Source organism: Scatophagus argus, chromosome 13 (genome assembly GCF_020382885.2).
Source record: "Scatophagus argus isolate fScaArg1 chromosome 13, fScaArg1.pri, whole genome shotgun sequence".
Lineage (NCBI taxonomy): Eukaryota > Metazoa > Chordata > Actinopteri > Scatophagidae > Scatophagus > Scatophagus argus.
In genome coordinates this window covers 21,758,524-21,774,132 of record NC_058505.1, presented here as the reverse complement: position 1 = coordinate 21,774,132, position 15,609 = coordinate 21,758,524, and the positions used below count along the sequence as shown (strand labels likewise).

The window sequence follows — 15,609 nt, the reverse complement described above, 5'->3', positions numbered from 1 at the left end:
AGCCCAAATTATCACTAAAAACAATCAAATAGAGCAATAAGCTTGCTATTATTTACGAAGAAATTGTTCCAGTTTCTCCTGATGAAACCACAGGTTTTCTGCTCATGTCTGTGTTAAACTCTTGAAATACAGAGTGTTGATCAGTGAGCTTTAGAGGTGTTTTCAAACTTTTGGATTGAACCAGTTCTTACACTAAGCTACACTGAACACATCCTGAATCCAGCTATGTATTTGGACATCTTCACAAGACCAATTTCAGTACAACAGATGGCAGGTTCTTATATCAAACATCCACTTAAAAAACAACAGCCAAAACGCACGTGTTTAGAAAATCTTAGTCTCGCTTCAAAAATACATTTTAATTGGAAGCATCCAGTCCTCTGATTTTTCTATTAGTCGACTTAAGTGCAGCACAATTGAGGATACTGGTAAAGGGAGGCAGACCATGAAGTCAAATCAGTGAGAAAAGAGAAAGTGAAGAGCAGAACTGAAACAAAATCGTGTGTTATTTTTGTCCAGGTGTTATTCGAACTGCGTTGGGCCCCGGCGACATGGACCGCGAGCAGCGAGAGCACTACCAGGTGGTGATTGAAGCTAAAGATATGGCTGGACAGAGAGGAGGGCTCACCGGAACCACCGTGGTCAACATTACCCTCACTGATGTCAATGACAACCCTCCTCGCTTCACTCAGAGTAAGATAATTGCACTGAAGCAGGACAGACTGCATACAAATGATGAAACCCTGTGTCATACATTCACATAAATTATAGAGTTCAGAAGCAGAAAAAAAAGCAGTGTAGCTGTTTCGTTCTATACCTTTTTGAATATGAACAATTTGCTTGTAATATAAGGTAAAGAATTTTTCTGTTATGATTGCTGTTAACTTTAACAGCAGTTTACTAAATTGAGTGCAAAGAAACAGACGGGATGTGGAAACAGAAGTCATACAATTACTAAAAATGTCACAGAGTTTATACCCACAAATCAAATGTCCCCTCAGGAATCAATAAGATGTTACATTTAAATGGCAGCACACAATGATTGCTCCATTATATTAAAAATGACCCCAAAAGGGAAAGCTACAAAATATCTTTAACACATAATAGACTACTTCTGAAAATGTTTGATGTCTCACCAAAAAAAATTGCTTTTTTTTTTTATTTTACAAGTGTGACATAATGTGCAGACACTAAAAGAAGTCTTGGTTTGTGAGTGAAGAGCAGCTGCTGGGTTTCATTACATATAGTTACTACTTATATAAATGAAGCAAATATTGCTAAGGTAAACAGAAAAATTTTCAGTCTTTGAGATTGTTGAGTGTCTGCCATGCCTCTATTGCTTTCAACGTCAAGATGACAGTCGGCGGTTGCAACAAGTAGCAAGAACACCTTCTTGCTTGCCGTTCTCTTGAACAAGCGCAGCTATTTGCCACTGCCTACAAAGTTGATGACTTTTTCACCCTGCCATTGTAGCTTGCTGTGTGACCATGGCAACAACAGAGACCACATTCATGAAAACTGTGCAGAAGCTGATTTCAGCTAGCAAACCTGACTTTGGTCTGCAGGAGCGTGACTCCATGCTGAACGTTGAATCTCACTCGGTGTGGCTTGAGTGGTTTAGAGGTCAGTTTAATCCCATGGACCGCAATTTGATTGGTTTGGATGGAGTTAAACAAAATAGTCAGTTCATGAAATGAAAAGAACCTACTAGTATAGATAGTAGGTCCTAGCTAACAACAATGTCATGAGGAGAACTTCTCCAACACTTTACATTAGATTTTCTTTATAGATCTTTGTTAGTCAAAACCTGTGAAACACTAACAGCCCAGCTAACTAATGCGTGACAAGTTTAAAATTGTACGTAATAGCCTATATTTACCCTTAGATTGGGGAAAATCTCAATATAAAAGTCACTACACCAAAATAGCATGTTACATTCAACACCAGCAGCTTATATCCAGTCACGGTCGACTGGTTACACAGCCCGAATTCGATGGTTCAAACAATCAAACCATGTTTGAAGTTGAACCCCGGTGGTATTTGAGTTCCCGGAGTTATACAACTTGTCAACAACAGTGAAGAATCACTTGACCGAAGACAATCAGTAATGGAGCAATATTTTCAAAGTTTCATCTTCCTGTCTGCACCAATAAACAACATTTTAGTTGCTTGCAAAACTTGCTGCAATAAACACGTGATATTGCTGACCAACCCGCTCTGTTTACCTACATCATGACATTTTAGCAGGTAGACAGCAGCAGTCTGTGGTGTGCGGTACAGACCATTAAAGGCAGCTAGAGATTCTCTGTGGCTTTTTTCCTCATTCATGGCCACTATATAGATAGTTTTGAATAGGGAGCCAAAGACAAGGTACATGTCCCTCGTGACTCCATGCACAGGTAAAGCAGCAAGTCAGTCTCGGTGTGGTTAGGCTTCCAAGCCAAGATGGCTGCGGTTACGATAGAGTGCCGATCGAGGAATCAAAAGCCAGTCTCAGAAAAAGACTCAGTGGATCAAAAGATGAAGAGATGTTTCTAAATTATAATGGTGTCAGGGCAAAATAATTCAGAGATTCTTAGCAGTGAGAACGTCAAAGTGGTCAGTGGTTAGGGACGGTTTCATCTGTGTTGGTTGGTCATTGTGAAGCAGAAGCAATGGATAGTACAGGTCACTCAAAAAGCAAACCTCTTGGGTAGAGGCTACCTCAGTGTCACCTGAAAGTTGACACCAACTGCTGACTTTTCTCTGCTCACAACTATTCCTCACATCACCGCACGGATCAGTGAATGCTTGTGCTTAGCTGACACATCGGAGGGCAGAATGTGCTGCATTACAGCCATAGCAGTAGATTTAATGAAGTTTCTAACAAACTTCATAACTCCTCCTGTCCATCACAGCAGGAGCACTGCTCCCTCCCAACATGCTGATCTATTCAAAGTCCAGTCAGTTCCGCTGGAGAAATGAAACACTGCAAAAATGATTTCAACAGCTGTGTGTGTCCAGGGGGAATTAGTCCAAGTAACATCAATTCTTCCCGGAAGCCTTCTTAATTAATTAAACTTAATTAATCCTTAATCACAAGAACACTCTAGCTGTAAACATTTGGGCTTTGTATCAAAAAAGTACAAACTCTGAAGACCCCTGCTGTAGTGTGTTAGTTAGGGAGAGACTGTGCTGTGGATTCAGCAGCAGCATTGTCTACTTATAATATGTTCTTCAAATCTGCCTTCAAATAAGAGTTTGGAGCAGCACTGGTTTAAGGCTGAAACTTATGTATGTTTTAATTATCTTTCTGGCTATTTTCTGATTAATCCCTTCATCATTTAGTCTATAAGATGTCTGGAATTAGAGGAAAGCAGTATTCTCAATGTTTTGTCTGACAAACAGTCCGAAATCCAAAGCTATTCAGTATACAGTGATTTAAAACAGAGAAGAGAAGCACATACTCAAATTTGAGAAGCTGGAGCCGGACAATATTTTGACATTTTTGATTTAGAAATGATTACTTTAGATTAATTGATTAATATTCTAGCGATTAACAGAACAATTGATGAGCTAACTGTTTCAGCACTGCGCTGAAAATAACTCAGAACATTCTGGTAGCTTCTTTATTCTTTATTAGAAGTTCCTTGACTCTTCTGGTGTGTCTTAACAAGTCTTTCACTTTTATGTTAATTAAAATGACTTCTGGCTTCTCTTCACCTTTGTGACAGTGGCTTTTCCTGTGGCGACTGAAAAGGTTTCGAGTCACTAATTGTGGCACTGATTCTGGTGGAAGCAGAACCACAGACATCAAAAATTGTGATGAGAGTGGAGAGTAGATCAGCCTGTCCAATTTTGTCATTTGACATTCATTACTATTATTAAATGAGCTACAGTTATTTCTGCAGATATGCTGCTGCACAGGGTCAACTGTTAACAATACAGTCTGTTATGTTGTACAATTTGACAGTGTTTTCTATAGGTAGTCTTGGAAGAAAATAAAACATGCAGATTGTTTTGGTTTTTAATAGTTTGGTTACTCTGAACTGTGACATTTCGTAAATACTTTTATCTGACAGCATACTCTTTGGGTTGTGCACTGTGAAAAGGACACTGTCTCTGGGCCAAAAAGTTGGTGCTGTATGTTTTAAATGTCACTGAGAGTGAAGACATCATCAGGGCAAAGCAGGCACGTATCCCAGGGGCCACAGACTCTCTGTGACTTACTGTGAGGCAGTCAGTTTATGGTATTTTGATTAAATGAAAATGTATTTGGAAATAAGCTCTACCAATGCACAATATAAAGGACTTTGACGTTTGCACTTCTGGCATTGATGAAACCCCTAAAATCTCATCTCTGTTCATCATAATTACAAATTAAAAGGTTTTTTCCATGTCCTGTGAAATGGCTCAGATGTACTCTTATACCTTTGTCTTCAGGTAGCATGTGTGTCCCCCAAATAGTCCCCATATCAGTCTCCACCCACCCCTTCGCCACTTTCCTGCAGCTCGAGTCAACCTTCATTGGGGGCAGTCGTGGATCAGCGGTTAGGGTGTCGGACCCGTAATCGGTGGATTGCTGGTTCGATTCCCCGTCCCGGTGTCCATGGCTGAGGTACCCTTGAGCAAGGTACCTAACCCCCACTGCTCCCCGGGCGCTGCACGCGGTCGCCCACTGCCCCGGGTTTGCTGTGTGTGTGTGTGTGTGTGCACGTCACTTGGGTGGGTTAAATGCAGAGCACGAATTTCGTTGGAGTGAGTTCCCTCCAATGACAAAATATGTCACTTTACTTTATTGCTCCCATCAAACACAAACCCCTGCATGTTTTCTGTTTTGCTAGCTGCTGTATGCTACTCAATGGGGAGTGGTAATAAAGAAGTAATTCAGTCAAACATTTCCAAAACTGAAGAGCAACAACCCCAAAGTCGTGTGAAGTCTTATGTCAGAGTCATCATAATAAAAAATACCATGGTAGGCTAACACTGGCTAACTCTGTTCGACTGCAGACTTTTTGGGGCACAGTCAGCAAATAAATTACAAGACAGCTGATCGACATGATGGCTCATGCTAGGGGTGGGTGATCTACCCAGAAAATAATATCACAAATTATTTGGTTGCACTCACCATCCATAATCTTGATTACATGTTATTGTTTTCATTCATCCTATGTATATCAATATTTTATTGATGATTTATTTATTTATTTATTTATTTATTTTTTGGCACAAGCTGTTCCCAAGATCAAGAATTAACTTTGAACTTGCAAAAAAAAAAAACATTAAGAACATTATAACAAACACAAAACAAAAAGAACATTAGTATGTTGCATGTCACTGTTCTTAGTTGTCAAGAAGTAAACGTCTCATTTCCATCACTGTGACTCAGCAGCACAGAACTAATCTGTGTGGTGCAGCCCGGTATAATTCGGTGCTAATCTCAGTTTAGCAGATGCATTGTAACAGTTGAAGTTCGAATGTGGCAACAGCTGGTGCAGATGTAGCAGCTGCTAATCAAGAGGCTGCATTAGCACATGGTAACATTTGTGTGTCCAGCCACAGTGTTTCAGTGCCTGTAGCAGCATAAAAGAAGGGAGTAAACTGCTGCTCTGTTGGAATCGATCACATCAGTCATTCTCTTAGCTAATCCTTGTGAATTGACATGAAGGCAGAACTTCGTCCCGGTCATTTCCCAGCTTTCTGGCTTGCTGCATGTAGCTAATTGTTTTTCGCTCTCCCTCTCCATCCCTGCCTCATTTAATCATATTCACCGTATGGGTGAGTGCCAGTTCTTTCCTTCTCCTCTCCACCGAGCATTAACACCCATTCACCCACAGTTTCCTCCTCCAGTGTAGGGTGCAAAACAGGATCACCTTAGGATCCGCAGAGCAGATTGCATGTGGCATCATCATTCAGTGTAAATCATCACACGTAACGCACACATGCTTGTATTTCTACCAATAGGAGGACCAGTCATCAAACCATGTCCTCACTCTGAAGGTCAGAATCTGGTTTTCGTAAAAGCACACACCCACACACACACACACACCTTAGTCCGCACATGTCAATTCATTTCATTTCACACCAGAACTCCAATCAGTGCTGTCAGTGTTAGAGCCAAGAGGCAACTGAATCTCCAACCAGCCAGAAAGAAAACTGAGTGAAGATGAAATGTGCTTCTCCTCTCTTTACCTCTGGGCTCCTCAGGGTTTCACTACTTGTTTGTTTTAGTATTTTTGCTAAGAGATAGGTACATGAATAGACTACCAAAATCATAGGAAGTAAGTAATGACATACTTGGCATTATATAATCATCTAGGAAAGCATTCCGATCACAAAGGCCAACTGATATGGACATTGTATACTTGCTTCACTTCTAGCACTTACTTATATATTAATTTATTAGCAATTTTTTTTATTTAGTTTTAATAAGTTATTGAGTTGTGATTAAGCGGAATTTAGTTTTAGCCTGTTTGATTTATATTGGTTTTATTTGGTTTGTTTTGGTAAAGCTTGGTTGGTCGGAGTTGGTTTTTGTTTTGTTAACTTCATTGGTGTGGTTTGGTCGGTTTACGAGCGTGTTAAGATCTGATTTGTTGGCTTGGTTTGGCTTTATTTGGCAAAATGCTATGTCAGTGGTTGTTCGTTGATTTAGTTTGGTTTCAGATCTGAATAACAGCTTTTAGGAGTTCATTATACGAGTTCTTTAGGGTCACACCTCTTTATTATTGAATTCAGGTTTAGTATGGGGCTGGTTTTCAGGGTTTGGGCTCAGCCCCTTACTTCCAGTGAAGGGAAATCATTTGCACAATGCTATGCTTCCAACTTTGCGGCAGCAGTTTGGGGAAGACCCTTTTTCTATTCCAGCGTGACTGTGTCCCAGTGCACAAAGCAAAGTCTATAAAGTGTCTGACCTCACAAATGCTCTACTGCATCCAAGGGCAGAAATTCCCACAGAAACACAGAAACAAAATCTTGTGGAAAGTATTTAGAATGAGATGTCATTTAAGTCCCTGTTGTTGAAATGGTCCACTGTCCCAGTAGTTTTGTCCATATAGTGTATGTAGGTAATGAAAATGACTCTTTGTTAAATAAGTTAGTGGATGATGGAAGCTGCAGCTGTTGCAGTGTGTTTTCCCTGTCCTGATAATATGTGAGCTGTGTATACACATGAGCACATGCTTTATCTCACACTCTCTCTCTCTCTCTCTCTCTGTGGCTACACACACAAACACGCATAAATATACCAAAACAGTGGCAGGTTGAGTACTGTCTAGCTGCCAGGGTCTATGATGCCCGCTGTGTCACAGCAGCACATAATTACTCACTCAAGTGCTTTATGCACACCACTTGAAATCAGAGATAGAGTCTATGTACACACACACACACACACGCACGCACACACACACACACAAACATACGCACTTCCTGAGTAAAGGTAAGTATCCTGATGTGAAACTGCCTCAGGTTCATATAGCAGAGTGACATCTCATTTGCATCCATTTGTGTTGGGGTTCCATTCAGTCACTCAAACCAGCTGCTTTTTGCATACACGCCGAGGCTATGATTGCTTCTCAATGAAGAGGAAAACTCTTAGCAACGTCCATCTCATCTCTGCAACAAACTGATGGCAAAGCACGGTGTTAAGCTCCAATTTCAGAGAACAAAAGGATACATCACATTCACAAGAAAAAAATGCCTTTTTTAATGATAGTCAGCAGTCTGACAGAGAGACATTGTTCCAGCGCCTAGCTTCCATCAGCATTTCACTTCGTTTTTTTGCACCTGGAATGTCTCCTTTGTTCTTGCCGTCTACCTGTCTCGGCTTCTTTATGAAGTTCTAAGACAATAGAAATATGTTGTCTCTTCATTTAGCATTTATGCTGTCATTTTTGTTTTGTTTTGTTTTTCTTAGAGCCAAACTTGCTCATTGTCTTTGTTCGAGTTGTTGTTGTGCATCCGTTTGTTCTGACTGGTATTATTCACATTAACAGAGTCAAACTGTACCTTCTCTATCACTGACTCACACCATGTCAAAGGTTGGACTGATGTTCTTGCTCAATGCCAGCCAGTAAGTCTCTGCTTACTGACTCAGGTGGTGATGTCCTGGGTTTATGTTAAGTCAGGTTTATTTGTTCAGCTCCCAATCCCAATAACAGTCTCAAACGGCCTCACTGGGCCACATTAGACACAAAACACAAACAGCTACCTAAGTCGACAGCACAATAAATCCGCTCCTTGAGGGGGATAAAAAGAAAGAAACCTTGAGAGGGATTACATGAGACAAAACCTCCTTCCAGGGTTAAAAGGGAACACTGAGCAAATGACAGCTGAAACCATTAGACATTGTAATGTAGCAAAATATAAAAAGGCAAGACTGTGAGTCTAAAATGGGGATTAAGTCAAACGAAAAAAGGATGGCAAAGCCAGTCAAAGTGCAAAAATGCCGAACAGTGCTCAAGTACATTTCTCAGTAAAGAAATGTACTTTTTGGATGTTTATATCTATACTTTTTTACCCATAGCTTTTAGCTTTTTTCCCCCTTTCAATGGATTTAATCATCAGAATACATCTTAATGTACATTTATCAGATGAGCTGTTTATAAATAAAGATTTCCATTACAGCAGTTACCAGGTGAACAATACAAAGTAATTTACTAGGAACGTGTATGAGCAACAAAGCCAGATGACGTCACATTGCAGCAAAAAGCTGAAACAGATTTAATTTTTTGTTTTGTCACAGTCCTCTACATATGATACCCCTACTACACAGACCAACTGGCATCAGGCAAACAAATGAGTTTTCACACTAGTCAGTCTGAATGTGGTCTTATACCTGAAGAGTTAACACAAGCCTTAAAAATACTGCAAACTAGGAGGTGGCCTGTTAAAGTTGAACTGGCACACAACTGAGTCAGGCGGTGTCTTTTGATACTACCACTGGGGACTGCTGGAGTCGGAAATTTACAGTTCTGCACAGTGACTAATAAAGGCAACCTCTTGAACTCAGCATTACTTGCATAAAAGATGCTTTGCATCATAATCAGACAGTCTTTTTTTCTTTTCTTTAGGTATTTACCAGTTCAGAGTTCCCGAATCATCCAAGTCTGGTACTCCAGTTGGGAGAATTAAAGCCACTGACAGAGACATTGGGACGAATGCCGAGATGTATTTCACAATTGTCAGTGGAGACGGCATGGACATGTTCGATATCTCCACCAACAAAGACACCCAGGAGGGAGTCATCACTGTCACCAAGGTAAGGAGGGAGAGCGAGAGCGGGCTCAGAGTACTAATCACATTCATCAACTGTCTGTATAGCACTTATGTGAAAGGCAGGTTTGCAAACAAGAATAATTAGAAGGAAACACAATAAAATCAAGCCCGAAAGATCCATTATACAGCCAAGTAAAATGAATAGCAGCAGTCAGTTCCAATAGTTGTGCACTGAATAGCACAGAAATGCAAAAGTCAAAATGCATCTATAGTAAATAATGTGAAATGTGTTGCTTTCATGATTTCGAGTTCGAATGAAGCCGGATTTTAATTATCTTGAGATTTTTCTCACGGCATTGGTTAAATTAATTCCAAAGCAGTGATTCAGCAGATCCCACACTTTCAACTCATGAGGACCCTGCCCACGTAGTCTGTTTTACACGTACTGTTAAATATGCAAAGCCTGGGCATGCTTGACAGATGAAAGAAACCAAATTAAAGTTATTCATCTTTACCTTCGCAACCCCCAGTCCTTGCCTTTGCAGCAGCCACTAATACACAGGGCTGGAGCTTTTTGTGCTGTTGGATTTTAGAAATGAATCACAGTGTCCTTGCGGAGTACGTGTTTACTGATGTACAATCACAATTGTTTTTTTGTAAAAATTCTTTTGTTCCTCTTGCTGACACAACTTAAGAAAGTCTGCAAGCTTCAACAAAGAAGTAATGATATTTTGTCAGCAGTATACTAGATAAGGACAATATCCAGGATCCCTTCAAGGAAGCAAAGGCAGCGCATGTCAAGCTATTCAAGCTTTGTTCTTGTTTGAAACAGCGACCACACAGCGTTGTCACAGCTGATGTCAAGAAACAGATTTCATCACCATTATTTGTACTTTTGAAAAACTATTATCATTTGTCATCAGATTGTATCTGTCAGCTGCTTTATATCACATTTTTAGTAGAACAGCATATTCTGTTCTTTTCATTTTTTATCATTCCCGCAGTCAGTAGCCCAGATACAATAAAAGAGATTTGTTCTTACTTTCCATAAATCCCCCCTCAAGTTGATGCTCAACTGCTCAGATATCAAATTAAATTATACATTAGATCAAATAATTCTCTTGTTGTACTGCATGAGAATTTGGTGTTCTGCATACGATTATCATGACTATGTATGCTGTAAAAATGACTTGCGTTTATGTTGGGGTTGTTAGACCAGTCTTTGCCCTACATATGAAAAGTAAAATAAGATATTATAGCAATTCAGTCTGGATTTTAGGGTAGTCTGACTGCCTATTTAACATGGTTTTGGTTTTTTTTGTTTTTTTCATAAAACTACTAAAATTCTTGTATCAGTATTTGAAACGCAAACCCAACCAGTCAAGGCAGATGGCCGCCCATCTTGAGCCAGGGTCTGCTCCCAGATTTCTGCCTTATAAAAGGCAGTTTTTCCTTGCTACTGTCGCCAAGTGCTTGCTCAAGGGGGAATGTTGGGCACCATATATAAATAAACTGAATTGAATTGTGTATCCCTTCAACCTGGTCCAAAATGAATGCTTGTCATAGCGTTGGTTGAACTCATCAGCTCTGACCCATTGTACACTAACTGCCAAGTACCAAAACCAGCCAAACAAAGTTAGTGATTTGCTGGTGGACATTTAGTTCTGAAATAACCAGAGTTTTCTCAGGAGTTGGTGCATAAGCAACAAGGACAGACAACACAGCTATATAGATTAACTCGTGGCCGACCCATTTATTGGTCTACTGATATATTATTATATTAGCTGATATGAAGACTTTATTGAAGACTTTATTATTATATCACAATGATGTTTGGGATCATTTAGAAATAATGTCAAGAATATCGGCTGATATATGAATATCGGTATAGAGAATATAGGCCAATTTATCTGAATTTTTAACTCCCCAGTAGTAGTATCAGTATCTGGCTAGGCAGTCTCAGTCAGGCTCTATTATTAATTTAAGTTGTGATTATGATTAGATTTGCTAATGATAATTTCAGACAGTGTGTGGTTGTCTTTCATAGCATTTAAGTTTGCTCTATTGAACACTTTCCAAATATTTAGAGGAACTGAATGGAAATGAACAGAGCTGAATTGAACTGAAAATAAAATGCTAAGATAGGAAGCCATGCACTGCTGTCCGAAATATGATTAGCAAATACAATCCTAATAATGACTAAACTTGATAATAGACCATGCTGCACTGGGTTTTTGGAGTCATTCCTAATCACAATATTAGGGAAAAATTCTAACTTAGATAAATTGGCCGTACTTGGTAATTTTGTAAATTTGTCTGAGTGCTGTTGCCTTACCTAGCTGTCAAAGATGACAAACACGTTTGCATATGCATTTCTCAGATTGAGCAGCTAATGAGATCAGGTAGGGACAAACATGTCAACATGATGTGCTCAGCCCATTCTGCTGCCCGTAAAAGTGGCCAATAGGTCAGTCACTGCAGCTTTAACTAACAGATGTTTCTGTCTCTGCTAGTCACCACACACTCTGGAACACACCATACCAGCCTCTGGAACTTTAGTCGGTCAATACACTCGACTGAGATATCATCACTGCACCAACAGGAACAGTAACCCTCTTAAATCTTGTGTGTGTTTCTTGTTTGTTTCTCTTTGCAGCCTTTGGATTATGAGAAGAAGCCCTCTTACACAGTAGAGATTCAGGTCCAGAACACCAAAATGGATCCCCGCTTCATGCCTGTAGCCTCAAAAGACATGGCCACCGTTCGGATTGCTGTGGAGGACGTGGATGAGCCGCCGCTGTTTGACAAAGCCAGCTATCTGATGGAGGTGAAGGAAGATGCTGCAGTGGGCGCGGCCGTGGGCTCGGTCAGTGCCATGGACCCTGATGGGACCCGCAACATAGTCAAGTAAGGCGGAAGTTTAGTCTCATTTCTTTCATTTTGAAATTAAATGAAAAGAAAATTAGGGCTCAGTTCATCACAGCTGTGGTATCAACCTCTAATTTGAGCCAAGATAAACCTTGAGAGTAGACATTGTCTGCCAGTGTCCGACTGACATCAAATAAATGTGACTCCGTAGGGTGTAACTGTGAATGGGTCTCTTCTGTTTTGGCCCCACTGCAAATCTGATCAGTCATTTATTTTGTGTATTTACTGCTTTTGAAATCCAAATGAAAATCCTACACTTAAGCTTGTTGAATGAGCTGCTAAACAGTCACCTGAAAAGTGCCCTTCTAACACCAGTGTGCAGGCTTGGCAGCTAAGCTAATCAGCTGTAGCACATCAGACAGTTTACAATCCGGAACGTGTCAGCATTGAGCAGAAATGCTAAAACATCGTCATTTTTCAGTAACGCTGCGAACAGAATGCAGTTTGCCAATGGCTTGCAAGCAGTTACAGTCAGCACACGTGTATGCTATACTAGGCTGCCAGTTCAGCCTGCTGGCTCTGCTGCAAATCAAACATAAACACTGACACACCTGCTCAGATTTACACTATATAGACAAAAGTACTGGGACATACCTCTTTGTTTTTGAATTCAGGTGCGGTATGGGGCCGTTTATCATTTGTTGGGCTCGGCCCCTTACTTCCAGTGAAGGGAAATCCTAATGCTTCAGCATACCAACACATTTTGGTCAATTCTGTGCTTCCAACTTTGTGGCGGCAGTTTGGGAAGGCTCTTTTCTATTCCAGAAATGTAGAGAAGTCTCAGCAAAACTACACAGAAGTTTGGTGCAGATTGACTTCAAATGGCTCATGATTTGTGAGGAGCCCTGATAAGAGTCTGAAAAGGGGAAACGGGAGAAATACAAAGTAGGTTAAAAGATAGGTGGTACAGTGGTCACTGTTAAGATTATAAACCAAGCATATACTGTGTATGAAAACTGCTGAGTACATACACCACAGAATCCTGCACCCACAGGCTATATTTAAACCCCATTGCCTCACTGCAGTACTGTTCATTATTAATGCTTGGCATTAGGATAGTTTGAGCTCTGCTGCTCTCCTGTTAGTTACTGTCCATTACTCAAATGGCATCAATACATCTTGGGAATTTTCTGATGTCTACATAATAAAATGCCTCAAGCCTTCTGTAATTTGCTCTGTTGTGGAGGGTATTGATGAGGATGTACAAGACCGTTAAGATAAAGTTGAAACTTCCCTGAACTTGGAGGGCAATTTGAGTCACTGCCAAAAAATAAATAAATAAAAAAATAAAAACAAATGGGATACTGTAAAGAACGCTATACAAATTATAGAAAAAAAGTGTAATGTAAGCACAGAGAAGCTAAAAAGCAATGGTGTGTGAGTATGAGGGTGTTGAAGACAGGAGGTGAACTGTGGCAGGCAGGACAGAGCACAGCTGGAGACTGGAACTGAGCCCTGATTTCTCTACATTTAAAACAGGCGAACTGATGAGGAACTTATTCCAATTAAAACAAGCATGGAACCATGGAGTGCTCTTAAAATGATGTGTCACAAGGGGGTACACACACACACAATTCCAATTTGTCCTGTGTTTGCGCCTTTGCGTATGTGACTGTATCATCTATTCACATTGTGTCAGTGACCTATTATTTTACTGTTGAGTGCTTTCTAATTATGATGGAGCCTGGATTTAACAAGGCAATGTTTTCTTTTATATTCATATATCTCTTTATGGAAAACTGTAATTAAGTTTGAATGGTACATAATTAACAGCTGATAGCAGTTCGATGTTACACATTTTGAAGTGGATTGCAAAAGCAGCCTTGATCCCGGCACTGAAGATGTTCATATGCACTGCAGTACAATATGCAGTTCCTGTTCACAAAGCAGTTTGCCTCCACTTTGACAGGCAGGCAAAAAAAAAGACAGAAGCAGAAGCATCTCAGTTCTATTATCTATGGAGTGCTGTGAAGCTGTGAATAGCTGCATTCAGCAACTAGTTCAAAAATAGAGAATGCTCTGTGAGCAGTCCGCGGACAGTGGGAAGAGATTTTCAAGTAGCTGTGATGTTTTGAACAGGCTTGAACAAGACTGAATAGGAGGAGAGGACAGAATGCCATTCCAGCACAATCACTCCAGTTGTTGGAATATCAAGGTTGGCTGTTGTACAGAGCTTATTACAGATCAAAGTTTATCTGTCATTTTGTAGTTTCAGAATTCATTTCAGGGTTATAAAAATGATCAGTGTATAATTTTCAGTGTGTTCAGGTTGAAGGAGGATGTATGCATCAACACATTGACTATTTGCAATGAATGAATACTGCAAGAGCACTCCAACTGTGAAATTCCAACAGACAATGGGAGGACTGCATCCTCCTTCAAAAACTCGCAATCAAGGGGGTATAAACAGCCCTTCTTTAAAAAAATAAAAAAATACAAGGTCCTGAGTGGAAGGAGGTACGTTTTTTCAAGCACCAGTTAAACCAGGAGGTCCAGTTTGAGTAACATATCCATCTGTAGGATTATCACACTGCAGCTTTGCTGAGCTGTTTTGGTACTCCAGTTCTTTCCTTCCAGTTTCTCTCCTTTTCATTCCCTGGAGAAGCCACTGCAGCTGATACACGCGTCTTTAACTCAGCTTGTACCACCAACAGCCATTCAATCGATCAGGCCGCACCTTAAAGGAATTATTCAACATTTTAGAAAACACACTCAGTCACGATCTTTCGTGGACTGAGATGAAGAGAACAATGGCAAGCACATATCATATATGCTGCTATAAAATCAAATCAAGTCGTTTTAAGTTACTGTTAATAGGTTGAAAAACTCACCACATTATATATTAAGTTCACAGGCCTCCAATGGATCATTTCTGTAACAAGTAGAGTTTTATTTGGATGATTAAAACCACATGCTTAAGTTTTATCTGGCTAATGGCACATTTTACACCCCATAATCCTGTGGGAAGCAACAAAACAGCTGCACGCAGCAGTTCAGGCACAGAGTACTGCAGAGTTTATGAGCTCACATTGTAGCCTCATCAGCTTTAAAGACTTAAAGGTGTGTAGAATATCTCCACAGTGCAGCACATCACTGTGGAGACTGACTTTCCTCCATCACAGTATATGAGAAATCAGTTATTTCCCCTGTTCTGGTGACTCCCCGGTGACTGATACTGTAATCTCACCCACTGGCTTAAGTTTAACTTAACTTTAACTTAGCCCGTTATGACATTCTTGCTTGTTACAGGTACTCTATCGACCGTCGTACTGACATGGACCGCCTGTTCAATGTCCATCCAGGGAACGGGTCTGTGTTCCTGCTCAAAAGCCTGGACAGAGAAGAGACTGCCTGGCATAATATTTCAGTCATCGCCACCGAGATCCGTAAGTCCAGCAGGGATTGAGACTGTTTGCAGAGATGATATGTAGTATTGATGTAGCCAAGAAATGTCAGTGACAAGTGGAGTTGATTATATGACAAAAC

At 40.3% G+C, this 15,609-nt stretch overlaps 1 protein-coding gene across 1 annotated transcript in view; it reads left to right on the top strand.

Moving 5' to 3' along the window:
* The window catches only part of cdh6 (cadherin 6), a 73,383-nt gene that overhangs the window by 42,543 nt on the left and 15,231 nt on the right, over positions 1-15,609 (top strand). The window contains exons 5-8 of the mRNA XM_046408512.1: positions 520-693; positions 9,051-9,238; positions 11,852-12,102; positions 15,373-15,509. Of these exons, the coding sequence (XP_046264468.1) occupies positions 520-693; positions 9,051-9,238; positions 11,852-12,102; positions 15,373-15,509 (750 nt within the window). The remainder of the gene's footprint in view (positions 1-519; positions 694-9,050; positions 9,239-11,851; positions 12,103-15,372; positions 15,510-15,609) is intronic.